Here is a 19,821-nt window from a genome sequence, read left to right on the forward strand (position 1 = left end):
AATTTTTGATAAATGAAAATCAATAATTTATGAATATGGAAAGTGCTGTGCTGCATTTTTTTGTGGTTTCAAATTTCTCTAAGTTGGAAATTTTTTAGTTATCAAGGAGCTTCACTCAGTTAGCCAGATTTGACAGTCAAATGATGAAAATATAGGGATACATCATTTGCAGTATTATTATCATCATGGAAGGGTTTTTTGCTTAGTTGAAAGTGTTAGAATATGAAATGAGATATTTCATTCTTAAATCAGGCATATGATGCTTCAAGGTTAGTGAGGGTAACTTAAGTATCAGTGAAAGTGAATAGCTGGCCATTCATTGTTACTGAGAACAAAGTTTCGGAATAACTGCCATGGTTTGGTAATTTCAGAAATACTGTCTTTGTTGATTGAATTTAAATGTAAAAAGTCTCTTCTTATCAACCATCCATCATTGGGAGGAGAATGTCTCTTTACCTGCCCGAGGATGTGGTAAGGCTGGACAGGTTAAGGCACATTCTCTTCTTTGATGATGAATGCCTAGCCAACCAATAAACCAGTTTCAGAGATACTAATTCCTATTGTAATTGGCTCTAGGAGGTAGTAAAAATTTCAAGGTCTTCCATGACTGAGGCTGGCAATGCCTTAAGTGGATTTGCTGCTGGGAATTAACTGTGGAAATTTGACATACCTCCAGGAACCTCTTAAATTCATAGTTTTCATAATCTGATTGTGAGATTAAATTATTCCATCTTGTGGTGGCAAACCAGGATAGATCTTTAAAGGGCAAGGGCAATCGCCATCTTGAGGATTTATCGTCATCTAGTTCATATGAGCAATAGAAAAAGAATTTTAGCTTTATAATTACTTGAGGAACAGATGCTTATTGATGTACTTTGGGTGAGATACAGTAATCAAAATATTGGTAGTGATTATTTGATAATTTTTACATTTTTAGGAAGTAATTTTACTTGTAATCCACTCCATTACTGTGGTGAGTAGAGATTAGCTTTTGGTGATAGTTAATCTGTCCAAACTTACATATTTCACATTTTCTCCGTTGAATTCATTCTGCCTTTAATAATTTGAGGAGAGTTGGTCAATCAATGCATTTATGGAAATTGGTTTATATTTTATAGATTCTCTTTTAGATTCAGATACTACAGCCAGTTGAGCTACCAGGACACTATGGATCACCATGTTTATAATGGAGGTTTAGAGTACAGAATATCCCTTTAGTTTGGGCCAACAGTGTTTTCCAATTGATGGCACCAGAGCAGCTCACTCTTTACCTGGTAAAATAGGATATGGAACAAGAAGTGAAGCAAAGAGATATTCACATACATCATTAGTAGGAAAGAGACAGGAAGGTGCATTCATAGGCATGCTGAGCCTAAGTGAAATGAGCCAATGTGTCCATCATTCAGGGGTGGATCTAGGATTTTTTTCTGGGGGGCGGGAGGGGGGAGAACAAGGGTTTGACAGGTCTTCTCATATTTGAGATTAAAAACAACATACAACAATTACTGTAGAAAATATTCTCTTTATTTTGATATGAAAGTTATTAATATTACATTAAATTATTGAGGCTATGTATGAGGCACGAATAATTGGAAAACACGGATAATCCAAACTTTCACTTAAATGTCTTATAATGCTCATAATTTATGTAAAACAAACAATCTATTATTATTTATGCAGTCATTTTGTTATTTTTAGAGTGCTTCCTGCTTTCAGCTTTCTTCGCCTGTTCGCCATCTTTTTAGCGGCGATAACATGGTTATAGTTAGTTGTATTATTTATGCTCCATGTAAGGCCTGGTTTTGAAAACCACACATCCGTGGCTGTATGATCACGGATACAGAAAAGTGGTTAGCACGAATGCTGAAAAAGCACTGCTCGACGTCGGAAACTACATTGCCAGGCACCACGCCATGTAGTCTCGTCTGGCACAAATTGCCCGAGTTGCAACTGCTGCGCGACATGTATCCGTGATCAAGGAGCAGGGTTGCGCGCTGCGAGGCTTGGAAAACAGGAACATGGAGCTCCTGTGAATGCAACTAGTGCACGATCGCTTCCGTTATACGAAGGGGATTCTAACGGTGATAATAAGCCCGATGTATCCTAGCATTAATACCATAATTCCGATGATTTTGCATCCAATTTTTTTATAAAGATCACGGAAAAAATTGAGCACAAGTGAAAAATCATGCACAGATAATCCGCAATCCGGATAAACCGCAGCCGGATAATCCAGAGTCTGCTGTATTATAGTAAATTAACAGAAGGGGAGAGAAAGGAATCGGAACACACAACACAGCATATGCATGGTCAAAAGGAAGACAGTGAAAGCTGAACATCAGAAAGTAAAAAATGTGGTCTTCCTTGAAGGTTCTGGATTAGTCCTGGTGCTTAGCATAGGGTAAGCTTTTTTAGAATCTGGACTTGGGGTCCTCTTGCCTGTAGGCCAATTTTTTTTTACCAGACAGGCTACCCATGCTTGATGAAACTATGGCCCCTTAGTGGTTGTGACTTCTTTGTTTGTCCTTGATGATGCCATACTTTGCTGTGTCACAGCCTGATACATTATTTACTTGATATAATTTTTTCCATTTCAGACACTCAAGGAAGGCCCTCGCAATCAAGAGAGGAAGCACAAGGATCACAATCTTCTTGTAAATGTTGTCAATGCATATGTAATTGTATATCGGATACACACAAATGCTTGCAAAAGAGTAAAAGAACAATGTTTGTGACTGCTTTAATTGCCATTGGTGTAATTCTGTTTGGTGCCGTGGTAGTTGCCATTTCATCAAAGTCAGGTAAGTGCATTTTTGCTACCCATTATTATTACTGCATGGTTTGAGAAGATTTTGTGCATTACACATTACATATATGTATTTACTAATGTACACCCATGTCTCGTATAGCGCAAGGGATGCGTTCCTCGGGGTCTTTGCACTATACGAATTTGCGTTATACGAGAGCGTTTTATCATTGGGAAGATAGGGATGCGTTCCTGGTAGCATAGGTCTTGGGTATTGAATTTCCTCTAAAACATCTATATTCCCATAAAAAGCCTTAGAAAACATTATTTATATAAATTTTTATACTTTAAAACATCTTTAAGGATAGTATGCACGCATTCAAAGACCTTTATTCACGTTAAAAAAAATTCTTACGTGCTTTTGAAATTCCCTCCTGTCGTGCGGGTGGGCTAACATCTACTATCTCAGGGGATCGTAATGCGTTGCCGGCAGTTGACGATTTTTCAAACTAGTCTAAAAACAACTATTGTGTCACCCAGGCCCTTTTGTCACTCATCAAAATAACATGGAAAATGCTACTTTGAATGCCATTTCATAGCTAGCGGAGTTTATGAATGATAAATCATTTTAATTTGAAGTCCTCCGAGTCATTAGCAGCTACGTGAAACAGTCTTTAAATGCCTTGAAACCTGACCCAGGTTTTCCTTCCCTGAAAATGAATGAACGAGATTGCATTCTTTTCCAAAACAATATCGTCTCAATCACAGCTTGGAGTTCATCAGAAAATGTTGCGGTGACTGCGCTATCAACACTTGCATATTCACCTGATATCGCCGCACTGAAAATACCTGCTTGCCGTTTAAATTCTAGAACCAACCGGAGCTTTCACTAAATGTCTCGGAGCGATTACCACTCTCGTCTTTTTGTACTGATTCTCTATGAACTTTCCGTATGTGTAGACCGCTCTCCATTTTCAAAGCAATCGACCTCTTTCAATTCCTCTTCTAGGTTTATGGTTTTTCTTAATAAATTCTTGATTTTTCTGCACGCATTCCTATTTTTTGCCATATTCTCTTGGTTTTTACTCTGTATGGCTCTATCTAAATCACCTTCCACTGCTGAACTGTATTCCTGAGACGCAGAAGGCCTACGACTGCGGGGAGGGAATGAAGCCATTGTGTTTGAGACTCTATAGCGGACCCTTTTATGTGTTGATGCTATTCATGCGCAACTCGGCCACCGCTCCATTTCTCCCTCGTGAATACCGATGACCTTGAAGGCTTTAGCGTAGACCCTCTACCTGGAAGTCAATCGCCCGATAACCTATGACGGCAAAAATACGTCTCAAACCGTATTGCTGAAAAAAAATTCATTTCCACTAGCCCCACGCTTAATTAACGATCTAAATTATTTATTATCATTCTGTTAAGGAGACGAGATAAATTACTTCGGTAGGCCGGCTATCTGGACCCAATGACGAGTAATACTTTTGGCCATTGCACAGCAATGGATTTCGATTAATATACAGACTGTCCCAAGGGTCGTGTGTCATTTTTGACCTGAAATTTTAGTAACTTTCCATCGAGCAATTTTCATGAAAATTGGCACACTTATGGGGAAAGGTCCTAAGTTTTGTTGTGTCGATTTTTGTACCTGCCAGGGTCATAAAGGGGGTCAAAGGTCATAGATGTGTGTTTTGAAATAATAGGAATATTAATGTCCCCAACCAAAGGTTTTGAATGGTGACCTAGTGAGTGGCATAGTACACATATCCACTGATTGAAGTGCTGACCCCCATTATGACTTTCAGAGATCAAAAAAATCTGTTATACGGATTTATGAACTGAAAAACCAACTTTGGCACCCTTTAAAACATATGGTTTGACACGTTGGTCGCCATGATGGCCCGACGTTTAACTCTATGACCTTTGACCCCCATTGTGACCCTCGGAGGTCAAAAATCAACAATATGGATTTATGAACTGCCTAACCGACTTTGGAACCCTTCAAAACCTATGGTTTGACACGTTGGTTGTCATGATGGCCCGACGTTTAACTCTATGACCTTTGACCCCCATTGTGACCCTCGGAGGTCAATAAGTGAATAATACGGGTATTTGGACAATACCAATGACTTGGGCACCCTATAAAACCCATAGATCGACACCTTTGTTGGTATGCTATTCTTTTTGTTACCCTTATGACCTTGACGGTGACCTTACTGGGTCAACGGTTGAATTTTCGTAAATAAAAGTGTTATTTTCGGGTTTCTCGTGTCCGAAAACCTAAGAATTGACATATTGGTCAATGAAATTCAGACATTTTTCTATCTCGATTTTTTTAACATTGAATATAACGATTTTTTAACATTGAACATAAGGCAAATTCAAATTTTTGGTTTGGACCCAAATTGTGAGGTCAAAAGGTCAAAATTGTAAAATTTTGCTTACACTCAACAAAACTTAGGACCTTTCCCCATAAGTGTGCCAATTTTCATGAAAATTGCTCGATGGAAAGTTACTAAAATTTCAGGTCAAAAATGACACACGACCCTTGGGACAGTCTGTATAAACAAAAAAGAAGCTTTGAGGCAAGCAATAATATTAATATGCGTAAAATGATAGAAATTTCGTGTGTACTTCGCGCAAGCTCACGTTTTATCACGAGAGCGTTTAAGATTTTTGATTAGGCTACACTGCGTTGCAATGTTTCCTCGAGGAACGCATTTGCGCTATATCGAAATTGCGCTAATCGAAATTGCGCTATACGAGACATGGGTGTATAAGCGCTAACTTAAGTAGGAGTGGGTTTGGAGATGATGTGGAAATGGGAACAAGTGGGAAGTTCAGTTCTTATGACTTAATGAGAAAACTAAGAACACAAAACAATTGCAACTTAGTTGCAAGCCATACCATGCAAGAATCCTCATTGTCTTTAACATCCCTACACCATGTCCAGCATCACCTCATGACCATGATGGTACCCCTCATACCTCGGATATTTGGATTGGTAAGCACAATTTCTTCCTATTTTCTACCAAGTTGGAATGGAAAAAGCAAAGCACTAATCAAAATTGTTACTTTGAAAACTTGGCGCACCAATGATGAATAAATGATATTCATCCAATGGATCAGGTCTGGAGCCCTTCATGTTAATTTTTTGTTCCACTCTCACTCTACTTAATGAAATTTTAATTGTTATGACTGAAGCATGTTTTATCTTATTTATGATCTGAAGAAACGTGTTTAAAAAAATGTTAATTCTCACAGCTGCAAAATGAGTGCCTGTAGATAAGAGGTCAGTAGAATTCTTCTTTGTGATTGTGGGAGCTTAATGAATGAAAAAGTAGGTGACTGTATCTCAAGGAGGAAAATGAACAATTATTAATCATGCACGACACTTTTTCATAAAACTGCAGATCTCCCGATACAGATTTAAAGTAATTTTGGACATGTGGTGCACACAATGTAAATTTCGGCCCACTCCCATCGTACATTGAGGAATAGACATTTTACGTCGATGCAATGAATTCTGTTGCACAAAATCACCAAATATAGGTATCCCTAGTTGCATAATAAAGTATTTTGCTGGAGAAAATGGCAAATTAATTGACTAGCTCTCATGGGATTAGTGTGGCGAGGCTCTGTGATGGAAATTAAACCAGTTAGATAGCTGGATTTGCGGTGATTCAACTTAAAAAAAATAGAAATTTTGAAAAACCCAGGAAAAGATTCCATTGTTCAAATCATTCCATTATTTAGATTGATGGATTATCAATCTTCTACTGTATTCCATATTCATTCTTGACTAACATACTGCTTAAATTCCCTTTCCATCATGTCCCTTTCATCATGAACATTTGTTCCACCCTTTCATATTTATCTGTTGTGGCACCCAAGTCAAAATTCATCAGTACCATTCATGAATGATGGGGTTAAAATTGTGTCTCTCTGTCTTTCAAACAATATGCCACTTCTTAATGGTGCACTTCTTGCTCCCTCGTAGGGTCCAATCCCCACCAGAGCCTAACCAAATATTTTAAGGGTCCCCTCTTCTCCCTCCTCCCATCGCCTCAGCACCTCCTGTGGATATAGATCATATCAGTGGGAGGGAATCAAACAAGCTGGTCGAGGTGTGGGAATCGAAGCTTGTGGTGGAGATGGGGGAATCAAACGAGGTGGTGGAGGTGGGGGAATCAAACAAGGCGGAGACAGCTTCGCCTTTTCCCTCCTCGGAAGCAAATGGTAAGGGCAAGGATGGGGGAGGGGGATGAGGGGTGGTGACTCCTTCCCCCTCCGGTAGAGAAGCGCTCTCTTCCTGGAATGGGGGAGGCTGGGGATAGAGGGGAATCTTTAGTACCAGTAGCAGTTTAGAAGCAGGGAGGGCTGCCTCTCAAATTTTCAATATTTATTGGTCATTTTATGTTATTTATTAGCATGGTGGTGTTAGGTACAGCACTTGGCCAATGATGGAAAGGTCTATGGTTCAAATCTCTGGTAAAGCCTTCGGGCACTGTGATACGTGAAAATCGTCAAAATATGTGGTGGTCAAAGAAATGGAACTACCCTCCTACCTTGAATTTGTGAAATTCATGCACTGTGGCATGGCCTGTGGAGCCTTAGCCTCACTTATCCAAACTAGACTTAGGGTTGAAGCTCTGAGGGATTGAATGTCTTAGGATTTAATGGAATAAATTTGCTGAGTGTTGTTTAAGGTATCGTAAAAACAAGCTCCTCATTCAACTGTTTTTAGTCATTCTATGTATCATATAGAAGTGGAGAAGGTGCATAGTTCTCTTTCATATTTAATCCCCTGAGTTAGAATTTAGTAGGCATCATGTGACTGAGAAAAACATTTTAATTAATTGTGGTAATTGTGGAAATCGATTTGTTAATAAAAATTTTAAATGTAGCATTAGAGTTGTTAAAATAAAAAATATCTGTTCATTTTACAAATTAAAATATGCATACTTTCTTTCATCCTATTTATTACATGAAATATGGAAGCTAAATACTAATACCACATTAAAGAATATTGTTTTTTATGTTGAGCAAACATCAATAGATATCCTAAGATACAAAGGGCAGAAAGGGAAGGTATCAAATATGCCCTATGCGGGATAGTTGCCAACTTACATCAGGGGCACAGATCAGAAACTTCTCGAAATCGGATATCATTAATCACCGCCGCTCGAGCCCAAAAGTTATAGTTATTGCGAACATTCAGGCTGATTTACGAAAGAGCCTCGAACACGTGTAGTTATTAATATAAGTGTATTGATGTATATGCAATATAAAAAACAATTCAGCTCACATTTAAATAAGGAAATAAGCTCTGAAGCCAGCAAACATTTAGTTTTCCTGCAATCCATAAATTATCAGTGAGGAATCTTGTGATTGTTTGTTGCTTGGCAAACTTCAGCATCTCATTTTTGCTAAAGCAAATTCGGAATACCTATAATGATTCAGCAATCCAGTCCACTAGGAATAATACGTTGGCTGGCCACTTCCTTTTCCTCCTTCCCAGGTCCTTTCCATTGCCATACAGGATTGAGCGGTTTTTGTTTCACTGATGGGTGGGGGAGGAAGCAAGAGGGGATGGGGCTTTGGAAGAAAAGTGGGGGGGGGGGGGGGCGAGGCACTACCTTGTCTGTGGACACAACATCATAAAAATTGCGGTCCTTAATATCTTCCTTAGGGGTCTTCAAAAATCTTATTGATCCTCAAGAAAATAGGCTCCTGCTTGACTCTGGGAGTATTTGTCGTTCTTTGCAGTGGGAGAGGGTCTTTGAATTGGCTGTATTGCCAATTTGGTGTCAATTCAGGAATTAGAAAACTTTTGGATTGTGGGTGGAAATATTTTTCTGTCCGGGTCTGTACATTGCCTTAAAAATGTCTTTGTTGCTGCTATTAGACTTAGCCTTATCACTGCAACAGCTCACCCAGTCAATTGGATAATTTTTATGCTTCACCGCAAAGGTTGACTCCTGTTCATGTCTTTGGAAAAATGTCCTTAGGTTACGGCTGTCAATTTTTTACCCCAAAAATTTAATTTTTCATTTGAAATGTATATATGTTTAGAGTTTTTGGAAAAATGGCATGTTTTACATCATGGGGCAACAATAGCTAAAAAAATAGTTATGGTGTAAAGTAAGTTTTAATGGGGATAGGCCCACAGTTATATTGAATTTGCAGGACTTTGGTCCCTATTCTCCTATAGTATGTCTTCCCATAGTTTGGCATATTGTGGTATTTGACTGGGTGAGACTATAGGTGCCATTATGTTGTGACTATATTTCTTATTTATTGACTTGGTATTGTTTACGTATTTGTTATTTGAGATTTGTATCTTAAATGATTGAATTTTTCTTGCAGAAGCAGCTTACCATAGGAACAACTCCTTAAAGAATAGGGTTTTGGATTCTAGTGCTGAGTCCCCAAGGGAGAAGTCTTCATCTCATGGAGGGGATGTGGAGTTATTAGATGGAGATCTTGAAGAGAGCATGGGGCCTAGAGAAGAGATTCCACTAGCATCTCCTTTAAAGAGTTCAAATGCTTTGGGTGATCATTACTTAGCCAATGGCAAGTCTACACTGTTACAGGAGGGAAAATTAAGCTCTACAGTGCACGAAAATGATTTTCAGCTGTTGAGATGGAGACGGAGAGTAAAACATAAGGTTGAGAAGCCTTTTCAAATGAAAGGAGGAGTGCATGCTGAAAGAAGTCGTGGGAGAAGTGACTCTTTCATGGGCATTATTGCTTTAAGAAATGGAGATGAATTTTTGCCAGAAGGTGTTAGTTCTTTGGCTGAAGCAATATCATTACTAAAAGCATTTAAGAGATATAAGCTGTTAAAGCTTCTAGATTCTAAGACCTCACCTTCCATAGAGGAAGCTCCTGGAACACAAAGTGTTGGCGTAGCTGAAGGGCCTCGGTTTTTCTTAGGGCTTGAATTTTCTCCTACGAGAACAGACCAAATCATGATGAGGAAAAATATTTCATCTAACCTGTTCAATTATGAATTGAATCGGAATATTAGGGCCAAGCCCATCAAAAAGGTGTTTAGCAACTCTGTTACTGAAGTCATGAGTCCTTCAGTAATTAATACAGAGTTCTTGAAGCATGCAGTTAATTCTCTGGAATCAACAACAAAGGTGCGCAAGGTTAGAAATGCAGTATGGGATGATGAGTACCTATTACCAAGGTATGCAGCTAGTCGCTGTGAAAGGGATCAGCATCTGAAAAATTCAGGTGGGACAAGTTTTGATGCGACTCTCACTGGGGAACGGCTTCAAACAAGTCAGAAGGTTCTTGTACATTCTGATCCATCTCCTGCTTTCCAATCTCCTGTTTCTTCCATGAATCCAGTCTGCTTTTATGGACAAAATCTTCAAGCTCCTCTGCCGTCTTACTTTGGAATGGTGAACCAACCCATGTTTGCTTCCCAGCAGCCAGTAATAACGACTAGGGGATCATTCACTGTGATCCCTCCTATGCCAGTCATTACCCAACCAAATATGCCTGTTTTTTACAATAATTTTCTCTCAGGTGGAAGAACCCCGTATAGTCCAAATGAGAATAAACCTCAAGATAGGGTAGAGTTTAAGAGCAATTATGCATCTTCGTACAATTCGTATTTGCCGTATGCTCAGCAACAAGATTTTGACTCTGCCTATCCACAGTATCCTCATTTTCAGCAGCCATTTATGCCTCACCAGACCCCTTTCTCGCAGTTCACGCAGCCAATGTTACAACAGCAGTATATGCAACAGTTTATGATCCCATTTCAATCAGTTGTGCAGCAGCCATTTCAACCAGTTATGCAGCAGCCATTTCAACCAGTTGTGCAGCAGCCATTTCAGCCATTTGCGCAGCAACCATTTTTTGGGGGTGTTGGACCTCCAGTTTCATGCATGTTTGTTCCTCAGCAAGTTCTACAACCAGTGTCTGGGGCCACCGGAAGAGCATCTAATGCTCCAGGGTATCGTGTTGTAGAGAGTGAGGAGAAGTGCCCTGCTGGGGAAAGAGGTGAGGAATCAGAAACAGCTCGTAGTGGCTCAAGTGAAGAGACTGAAGGAGAATCGTCAACAAAGGCAGGGATCCCTGGTAGGTTATTTGATGACAAAAATAAAGGTTCAAGTTCAGTGAATGCTTCTGACATTTCCGGAGAGAAGAAGAAGACAAAAGCTGATTCTTCTGGGATGGAAGTAGAACAAGTGAGTAATGCATTCTACAATGGCACCAATGTTGAGAAACATAAGGAGCAGGCTAAGATGAAAGTGGTGAAAGAGAAGCCCTTGCCGGAAACATTGGTGACTGATGGTGACTCTAAATCCAAAGCTGCTGGTGCCCGGAAAGGTGATCAAGTGGCATTGGAGGTCTTGGCTGTTGAGGATCAAAGTAGAGCTGCTTCAAACAAGTCATTTTCAGATGCTGTGCATGGTGCCAAATCCGCAAGAGGTGAGTCAGTGATCCATTTATTCTCTCTTGTTGTCCCTTATTTGAACTGATTAATTTTAGCAATAAATTAATTTTTTCTCCTACATTTTGCTACAAGTACAGGACACATCAAATCAAAATGAAAAAAAATAAATTGTCAAAATTTATTGACATTGTAATTTAATTGATGACTTCAGGCCTTACTTTGTGGATATGTTGTACATATATTCATGATGAATACATCTCATTCTCTTGTCAAGTTTTTGATATTCCAAGGAAATTTTTATTTTGGAATATCACCAGATGCTAAATGCAACAGATCCGTGCAGGAGGGGTAGTAAACAAAAATAAAAAGATATAGTTAGAACATGCATGAAACAGGCAAAGATGAAAGATTACCATGACATTGAATGGCGAAAATAAAAAAGGGCTGCAATTAATGCCTCAAATATTTTCTTTGATTACCGTACGTATATTTGAATTAAATAACTTTGGTTTTTAAACTTCAGTGTTTAACTTAAATTTTAACTTTGGTTCAAAATAAAGATGTGGCTAAATCAGGGATGTGATCCAATACAAAACTTAAAGTTTCGTGCCTTATCAAAAAAAAAAAAAGGCACGAAACGATCCGATTCATTTCAGACCAGGCTGGCACAAAACTTTTCACTTTTAAAGTTACGGATCACATGCACTTTCTTTTACGTATCATACTATATAGTTTTGTGCCAGGTGGCACAAAATTATTGGAAAAAGTGGGTAAAGTGACTGACTGTATATGTGCAGCCCGGGGTGTAGGAAAGTGACCGCCGCGGACACTATAAACCCAGCTACATGGATGTCCCTCGAGCCCAGGCCCTTCCATGAACTGAACGACCCTTTTCCATCCCCTCCTCGCGGTCACCCACTGCTATTAGTGGTGTTTTTTCCAAAATAATACTTTTAAGCTTATCTTGTATACCTAAAGCTGGAGATTAATTCTTCATTTTTCCCTTATCACATGAAATTCACAGGAAATTTCAATCGGAGTTCTAGCGTTAATATCAATGGAGTTCAGTTCAATTCCAAATCAGCTGATATGGATTATAAATACACTAAATCCGTCATTATGAATGTTAATACTTCCCTTAAATTTCTTCACCCTCGGGGAAAAAAAACAGAATTCATTTTATATGTTAAATAATAAATGGGAACAACATATATTTGATTATATATAACACAGCGTTTTCAGTCAATTGATGGTGGACTGGTGCTGTGAAGGAGTCTTTTAATTCTTCTAGGGTCTGGGCAGTGGCCGTGGGAAAGGATTGGTGTCCTGCTGAGTTGGGTCCCAGCCTTAGAAAGGGTGCAAACATTTGCTTTCCTTTGTAGTTAAATTTATTTTGATAGCATATCGTATGGGGCTACTGATAGCTATTTCCATGCATTTGGTATCAATTCCATTTATACATTAGCTCGTAAATATAGTATATATTTCAATACACTACACAAGGTTATTAATATGATTTTTCATAACCATGATAAGCAGTCTTATTGGTCTTTCGTTGGCATACTACTTTCCATGTTTTAATGACTGGTGAGTGCATAGCAAGTAGTGCTGCGATGGTGAAAATTATTATGTACTATATTTTAATTTACCAACAGTAATTTATTATTCAATGAGACACTAAATACTTGTAATATCATTACTGTTGTGGCCAATGTTCTGTATGGATAGGTTGAAATTTTTAATTAAAATTTGCATTTTTATTAAGCTGGTAATAAATTACTTTCAGGTCCACCTATAAAGCCGTGTAAACCTACAAATGATGAGATTTCATGTGCTGACAAAAGATTGTGTGTTCCAAAATTAAAGTGGTGTGATGGTGTCATAAATTGCTATGATGCAAGTGATGAAGCAAACTGTACATGCTTGGATCGAGTTGATAAGAGTCGCTTGTGTGATGGTTATTTTGACTGCCCAAGTGGAGAAGATGAATTAGGCTGTTTTGGTATGTCTAAATGAATTTCAAGATGAAAGAGTGGTCATTGTGCATCCAGTGTTTTCCTAATGTAGACCACTGAAAATTTTACTACTTTGCATGTGTTATAGCATGTTCTTATAAATTATATCATCATGGTTCACTGAATACTCAAATTAAGATTTTTCCTTTTTATTGAATTTTCCATGAACTGCTCAGCAATTTGTATTCCTGGCTCTAATTTGTATGCTTCATTTTCTATGCTATTCAAGATTTAACTGCATGACTGTTTTTGATGATCTGCCTTCTTAAGTCTCTCATTTTTGTGAGAAGTATTATGGTATTATTTTAGTACTGGGTAACTGTCATTGAATAAAGATTGAGTTAAAGGCAAATTAAGGATATGAAAAATCTTATAAATGATGGAACCTAATAAATGGCTGTAATGGGATCAATCACTCAGGATTGCTTCTTGTGCATGATATAGAAATTGCATGTTGTAATGTCATTTAATATCACAGTAATTGACTCCTTGGGTAAGGAATGTGGTGGGAATGCATGATTTAATTCCTAAAAAGCATGCTCTGGTGCTGAATGGTAAGATTATGGAAGCAAAATTCTAAATTGATTAAATACATAATTGATTTGACAAGTTTTGAGGTAAACATGTTAATTTAGATAGTGTGAAAGCTTGTTATTTCTTTATTTTATTTCATACCTTATGTCATATCCTTACGTCTTGTTTTTTTTCTATTCTCATTCTTTGCTTTTGTACATAATCATACTACAAACTGTTGATAAAAAGTGCTACCTTTTATAAGTGTTATTTAAGAGCAGTTCAATGACTGGTCAAACTTGGCATTTTGTGGATGAGCTGGGTAATCAGCAGGAAGCTCAATTTATTGATTAACTCTCATTATAATTAATCTGTTTTGCTTTTCTGTAATACTCGGTGCTTATTTCAATTTTAAAATTCTTGGTAAGGCTACCCGTTTTATGTAATTTAAATTATTTTTTTTTGTTGTAAGTAAAATATGGTAAAAAAATAAAGTATAATAAAAGTTAAGTCAAAAAGTAGGCCAATGGATTAAAGGCTGGGATGGCAATAGAAACTAAACGAAAGTCAAAACCAGTAAAATTTCGATAGTTTCGTTCCCGAGAGCGAAATGTCGAAGTGAAATGGAATTAAACCCGGGGAGCTAAACTCAGGGTGGAAATGATATTGGAGTGAAAACTGCTGAGGGTCGACACAGTTAATGTTCTGCACCGGAGGGACCACGTGCTTCATCTCCGAGCGATTTTGTTTCGACCCACACACCGAGTACGAAGTATGGTTGAATGAAGGAGAGGTTCAGCTTTCTGCCATTAGATGCATGGGGCTCTCACATTTTGACCACAAACAGGAGAGTGGTGAACGCAAACTGGCCATTTGGTTTTTAAGCTCAATTATTTAACCTCTCTACTAGTATGTCACACGTTGCGGGTCAAAAATATTCCCTCTTTTCCCCCTCCACTCAACTTCTGAGAGCGAAACTTAACATGAGCTGCGGAGTTTCGATTAATTTAATTTTGTTCCCGGGAGTAAAGTTTTGTCCTGGGTTGAAACTAAACTCCTTAGTGATTTTAATTTCATGCGGGAATGAAAGTAAACCTATGCCTCGTATTTTCGTTTCGTTTCCCTTGCCATCCCTGGTCATTTTGTCATTTTGCAAGAGGCTCTTGCATCTGTTCAAATAATTTGACTCATGCAACCTTCTTGAAAAAAATATTCTTTTTACTCAAGAAATTCATCGATTGATTCAGAATCAATGACAAAAATTCTATTTTGGGCTTTCAAGATTCAGAATGGGTTTCTTTTTGGGGATGGCTTGGAAAGTATCTTTCTGTTGTCTCCTCCTAAGAGTGGGAATTATTCTTTCAGAATTACATATTTGAGTAACTTTTTGGTGATGGCTGAGGAAAATTGTGTCATTGTAAAATTTCTGGGGAAAACTGAAGCATCCTGTGGTCAAGTGGTCAATTTTTTCATATTATATCTTCACATATACTTTGCCTAGAATGGGTTTCACTGTTGTTTGGGAGTACTATGTGAATGAATACTTTGCCCTGAAACTGCTGTAACACGCAATCATATCAGTGGCACAAAGGATAAAGTATCTTGCTTCAGATCAAACCCTCCCCCAGAGCTCAGAGAAATTTTAAAGTTTAATCCATTTTACTTAATAGGATTGATATTACTAATAGAATAGTGTAAGGATAGATAAAATATCCCTCAGAAAGCCGTAAAACTCACAATTTTGAACCGTTTATCTTAAAATTCCGCAATATAATAATCTCGCACCGCACCTATCGCTTATCCTGGTGGGTATTCCACACCATCACACCCTGGTATTAGTGCACATAAACCCCCCCAACCTTAATTCCTGGCTGCACCCCTGGATGATTCGTAATATGGAAAGCTTTCTGGTTATTCAATATTTTCTGTGCAAAGCTGGAGGTTTAAAATGAAGAAATTCTACTTTTGGAATTACGATTTTATGCTTGCTAAAATTCAACTCCTGCTAAACATAGCCATTCTGACAGGTGAGTGAACAGTAAAATTTGACTTCCTTTACTGCATTGCACAATTCTACTGTAGTACCTGTAGCCATTAGCTTCCAGTGCCTTCGTTGCCCAGTTGCTGATGATCTTCTCTTCCCTCTTCTTTCAAGGTTGAAGTCCTTGAGGTTTGGCAGAGCAGAATAAAAGTGCACACAAGAAAAAGCAAAATGTTTTTTCCTCAGCAGAATTTTTATACTTCAAGTGCGCTAGTGATTGACTCCGTAAAAATAATCTGCTGGTCAGTCCACAGTTGTTTTCGTTTGTTGAATGCCTTAGCTTTGGGATTGTTGTACTTTGCACGCAAACATTGTGGAATTTTATGTCTGGCAGCATAAACCTCCTTGTCCTCTAAAGTAGGGATGAGTCAATTCCAAATGTCGATTCCAAATTCCAAATGTCGAAAACCACAGGATCGGGAAGCAATGCATACGTTTTTCGTTCTTTTATTACCCGCTGGTCGCGGCAAATAAAATCATTCCGATTATGAATCACCATCGGAGAATTCATCTGGACCACCAATTATAATGAATAATAGATCGAAATATATTTTTTTTATTTTCGAGTGATATCTGAAGTCTGATGATAGTAAAAACGTGCAGAGAGCGAGTTTTCCTGTGAAAATAGTTTCTTATAAATACGTGCACAGATTGGGTTTTTTTATATAACTTTTTTTCAAAGACTAACACGTATCTGCGTCAATATTAAAAATTTAGCCACATTCGCGTTTGTATAGCCCAGTTTCATCAATGCAACCCTTGAGAAAGTTGATAATTTCTTGGCATAAGCTGCAGCAGCCTCTGGGCGGACTCGACAGGTTGCGTATCGGCCGTCACCGCTTACCTGCCAGGCTGCTCTGGTATGTATGGATGCATTGAACGCTATATTATTGATTAGCCACCACAGCTATTGTTATTTTATTCCATTCAATTCTTAAATTTTATTGACAGCAAGTCGACAGATAAATCAATATCCCACCTGTTAGAAGGAATAAGAATCGATGGAATCGGAATCAAGAATCGGGAATCGATTTGACAGAATTGGAATTGGAATCGGAATGGAAAAAAAGTGGAATCGACTCATTCCTACTCTAAAGGCATGGTAAACTCTGCCTAGGATGCTGTGGTAGTTAAAGTGGTGGAACACCCGGCTCAAATATCAAAGGCCCTGGTTCGAATCATGGTCAAAGTAAATGGTTTTTCCTCTAGAATGTTTTACCACAAAATGTTGCTTACACATGAAATATTGAGCTTACCTTCAACACTAAACAATACTTTTTTTTAGAAATCTATACCGGTAATACCACATCTTTCACTGCTGCCTTAAAAAATCTCAGTATTATAAGCATTGGGAAGAATATACAATTCATTTCAATGTATCTTAACGTAACCACATTTCTTTGACGGAGTCTGTAATGTTCTGTTACACCTTTAAGTATTACTGGCATTTTATGAGAAGCGTGGCATATTGTTCAATCTTTAAATATTTTCCAAAAAATTAATAGATTTGCTAAAAACTTAAGGTGTGGGAATAAGCAAGCATCAAAGTTGTAAAAATAACCACAGAACCTTAGTCGTGGTCTGTAATACTCCATAGCAGCTCCAAGCATTACTTAATAAACGTAATATGGTATGTGAACCACAATATCATCAGGCATCACAAAGCATTGGAACTCACAAGCATCACTGGTGTAAGAATAGGAATCCTCAGCACCCGAGAAAGAAATAGTTCCTGGTGGCTGTAGATGAAGCATGTATGAAATTGATATTTGTATCCAGTGATGAAGTAAAAGCAAAGCCTCCTTCATTCTTATTTGTTTTACAAAGTGTGAGGGCTAATTAAAAGGTGTTTTTGATATATTTATTACATTCTCATGATTTTGATTAATTTAAACTGGTTGATTTTCATCTGGAGTTGAATTAATTTTTATTTAAGAAGTTATTCCTTATAAGTCCTAAATATATTCTTAAAGTGTAAAATTACACTGGGGAACAACCAATTTGTTGTGTTAGATCTGGTACTTGTTTTTGACTAACTTTTGACCTCTGTATAAAGCCGATGTCCCACGCTCAAATTTGCATCAAAATATGTATTTGCATCAAATTGTGATACAACTGACGCGCACCATCTCCCATGGTCAAAATTTCATCCAACTGGCTTTTGGTCCTATCGTTTGGACCAAAAACGTTTTGTCCAAATGGATAGGACTGGTTCTAAGTTTTCATCCAATTGGATGAAACCAACCAATCACAGGGCCTTTGACAAAAAAAGCATCACCAAGCGCTGACACACAGGCCACACATGTTAAACTTATTTATCGTCTGCATGAGTATTATAACTAATAAATATATATATATTACGGACACAAAAGTAAACTTTGTTGTATTTCACGCAGTATGCATTAAAAACCCAACCGGTTTCCACCTTTTCAGGTCATTATCATTATCATAAACCTCTTGATAAAGACCTGAAAAGGTCGAAGCCGTTTTTTATAAATACTGTATGGAATACTAAAATGTTTAGTTTTGAATCTATAATGTCACCATACCACGAAGTGAATTCACAAAACATTACTTCAAATATATATATGTATATATGTTCGGGATCGTCTATTTCATCGCCTGGTGTGGTCTAAAAGTATAAATGAGCAAAATTTGGGTGGGATAGGTGATGGAAACTCTCAACTTGGAAATTTGTAATAATGAGTTAATGTTTAATAAGAAGGAAGCGATCTTTGGAATCGCAATACAAGGAGGGATTTTTTGGAAAGAATAAAAGATTTACTTAAGGTATCGAGGCTGAAATCTACAGGTTAGCTTTGTGGAGGGCGTGCAATCCGAGCTAGTGAGCAGCTGGAGAAATGGCAACCTGTGAAACACTACAGCTGCTAGTTTCGATTTTAGGATAAGGACCTTATTTTAGCAACTGCTAGATTAGGAGAGAAAACATGTGATTTCTATGCACGTTTACAGCACTATTAATAACCTTCTCAACTACAATGTCCATCATTTATTAATAACATTTTCCATACGGGAATAAACTGCCTCAAGTTTGTATCCTGGCATTTTATTCTGCCCTCAACCTTGCTGATAAGGGACATGAAAATATTCTCACTTCTCGTCAATTAATGTCGATAATATTTGGGAACATCGGCAACCAACTCCTTCTCCAACATGTTTAGCACGCTTATTCCAATGCTTTCATATCCCCTTTCCAGCCAAGGCCAAGTTCAACATTCCTTCTGTTTTCTTTTTTTCGTCTATTTTATGTTCAAGAGGCCTGTTCAGTCAATTTCGACTGGTAAAAAAAGAAGCCTCCACTTCCACAAGTTTACAAAATGTTTACACAAATATCGTCTTTTGTTTGTTTTTGGTCCAAATGAGATGCATCGTGGGAGACCCCCATCCAGTTGTATCAAAATTTTTGGTCCAAAAATTGTGATGCAAATTTGACGGTGGGACACCGGCTTAAGAACATAACCTCGGTTTTTTATGTATCACGACAACTTTTTAAACTACAGGATACCCTCGTTTTGTATCATATGTTTTATGAAATTTGTATGTGAAAGAATTTAAAGGGAAATCTGGCCTTATTGCCCATACAGAATGATTACCGATGAATGATTTGGTATAGGTGTACGAATGGTTTACCAATGCATTTGAATTGACAGCAAAATATCAGTGTATGCAGCCTGCTCAATACTGGAGCTCTTCACAATGCAAATTTAGTACTATGTGCCTGCATCTAACTATAGTATCTCCTGCATAAGTAGACAACTATGCTCCTGTTGCTAGCCTCCTATGGCATCAGTCACCTGGCTTAAGTACCATAAGGTTAATATCAGCCAATTGGAGAGCAATGATGCCTCTTGTGGTCGATCCTCAATCTAACAGAGTGGTCACAAACACACTAAAAACTTGTAGTGAAAAAAATTGTTGTTGAAGAAAACTAACTACAGTTTTAAAATCAGCATGCCTATTTTACCCTAAAGCTTCTCAAAAATTCATGTCAACAGAAAATGTGTTGTAAATTGTTTCCCAGGGTGTATATCTTGATTATTGATCTATGTATCTGGATATC

General features: G+C 37.9%; 1 protein-coding gene across 6 annotated transcripts in view; it reads left to right on the forward strand.

Moving 5' to 3' along the window:
- The window catches only part of LOC124170773 (serine protease nudel), a 105,567-nt gene that overhangs the window by 17,973 nt on the left and 67,773 nt on the right, over nucleotides 1-19,821 (forward strand). For all 6 annotated transcript variants that reach the window (XM_046549724.1, XM_046549722.1, XM_046549728.1 and 3 more), the window contains exons 3-5: nucleotides 2,598-2,801; nucleotides 9,122-11,206; nucleotides 12,958-13,173. In XM_046549724.1, the coding sequence (XP_046405680.1) occupies nucleotides 2,598-2,801; nucleotides 9,122-11,206; nucleotides 12,958-13,173 (2,505 nt within the window). The remainder of the gene's footprint in view (nucleotides 1-2,597; nucleotides 2,802-9,121; nucleotides 11,207-12,957; nucleotides 13,174-19,821) is intronic.

The sequence above is a fragment of the Ischnura elegans genome, chromosome X, assembly GCF_921293095.1.
Source record: "Ischnura elegans chromosome X, ioIscEleg1.1, whole genome shotgun sequence".
Taxonomy (NCBI): domain Eukaryota; kingdom Metazoa; phylum Arthropoda; class Insecta; order Odonata; family Coenagrionidae; genus Ischnura; species Ischnura elegans.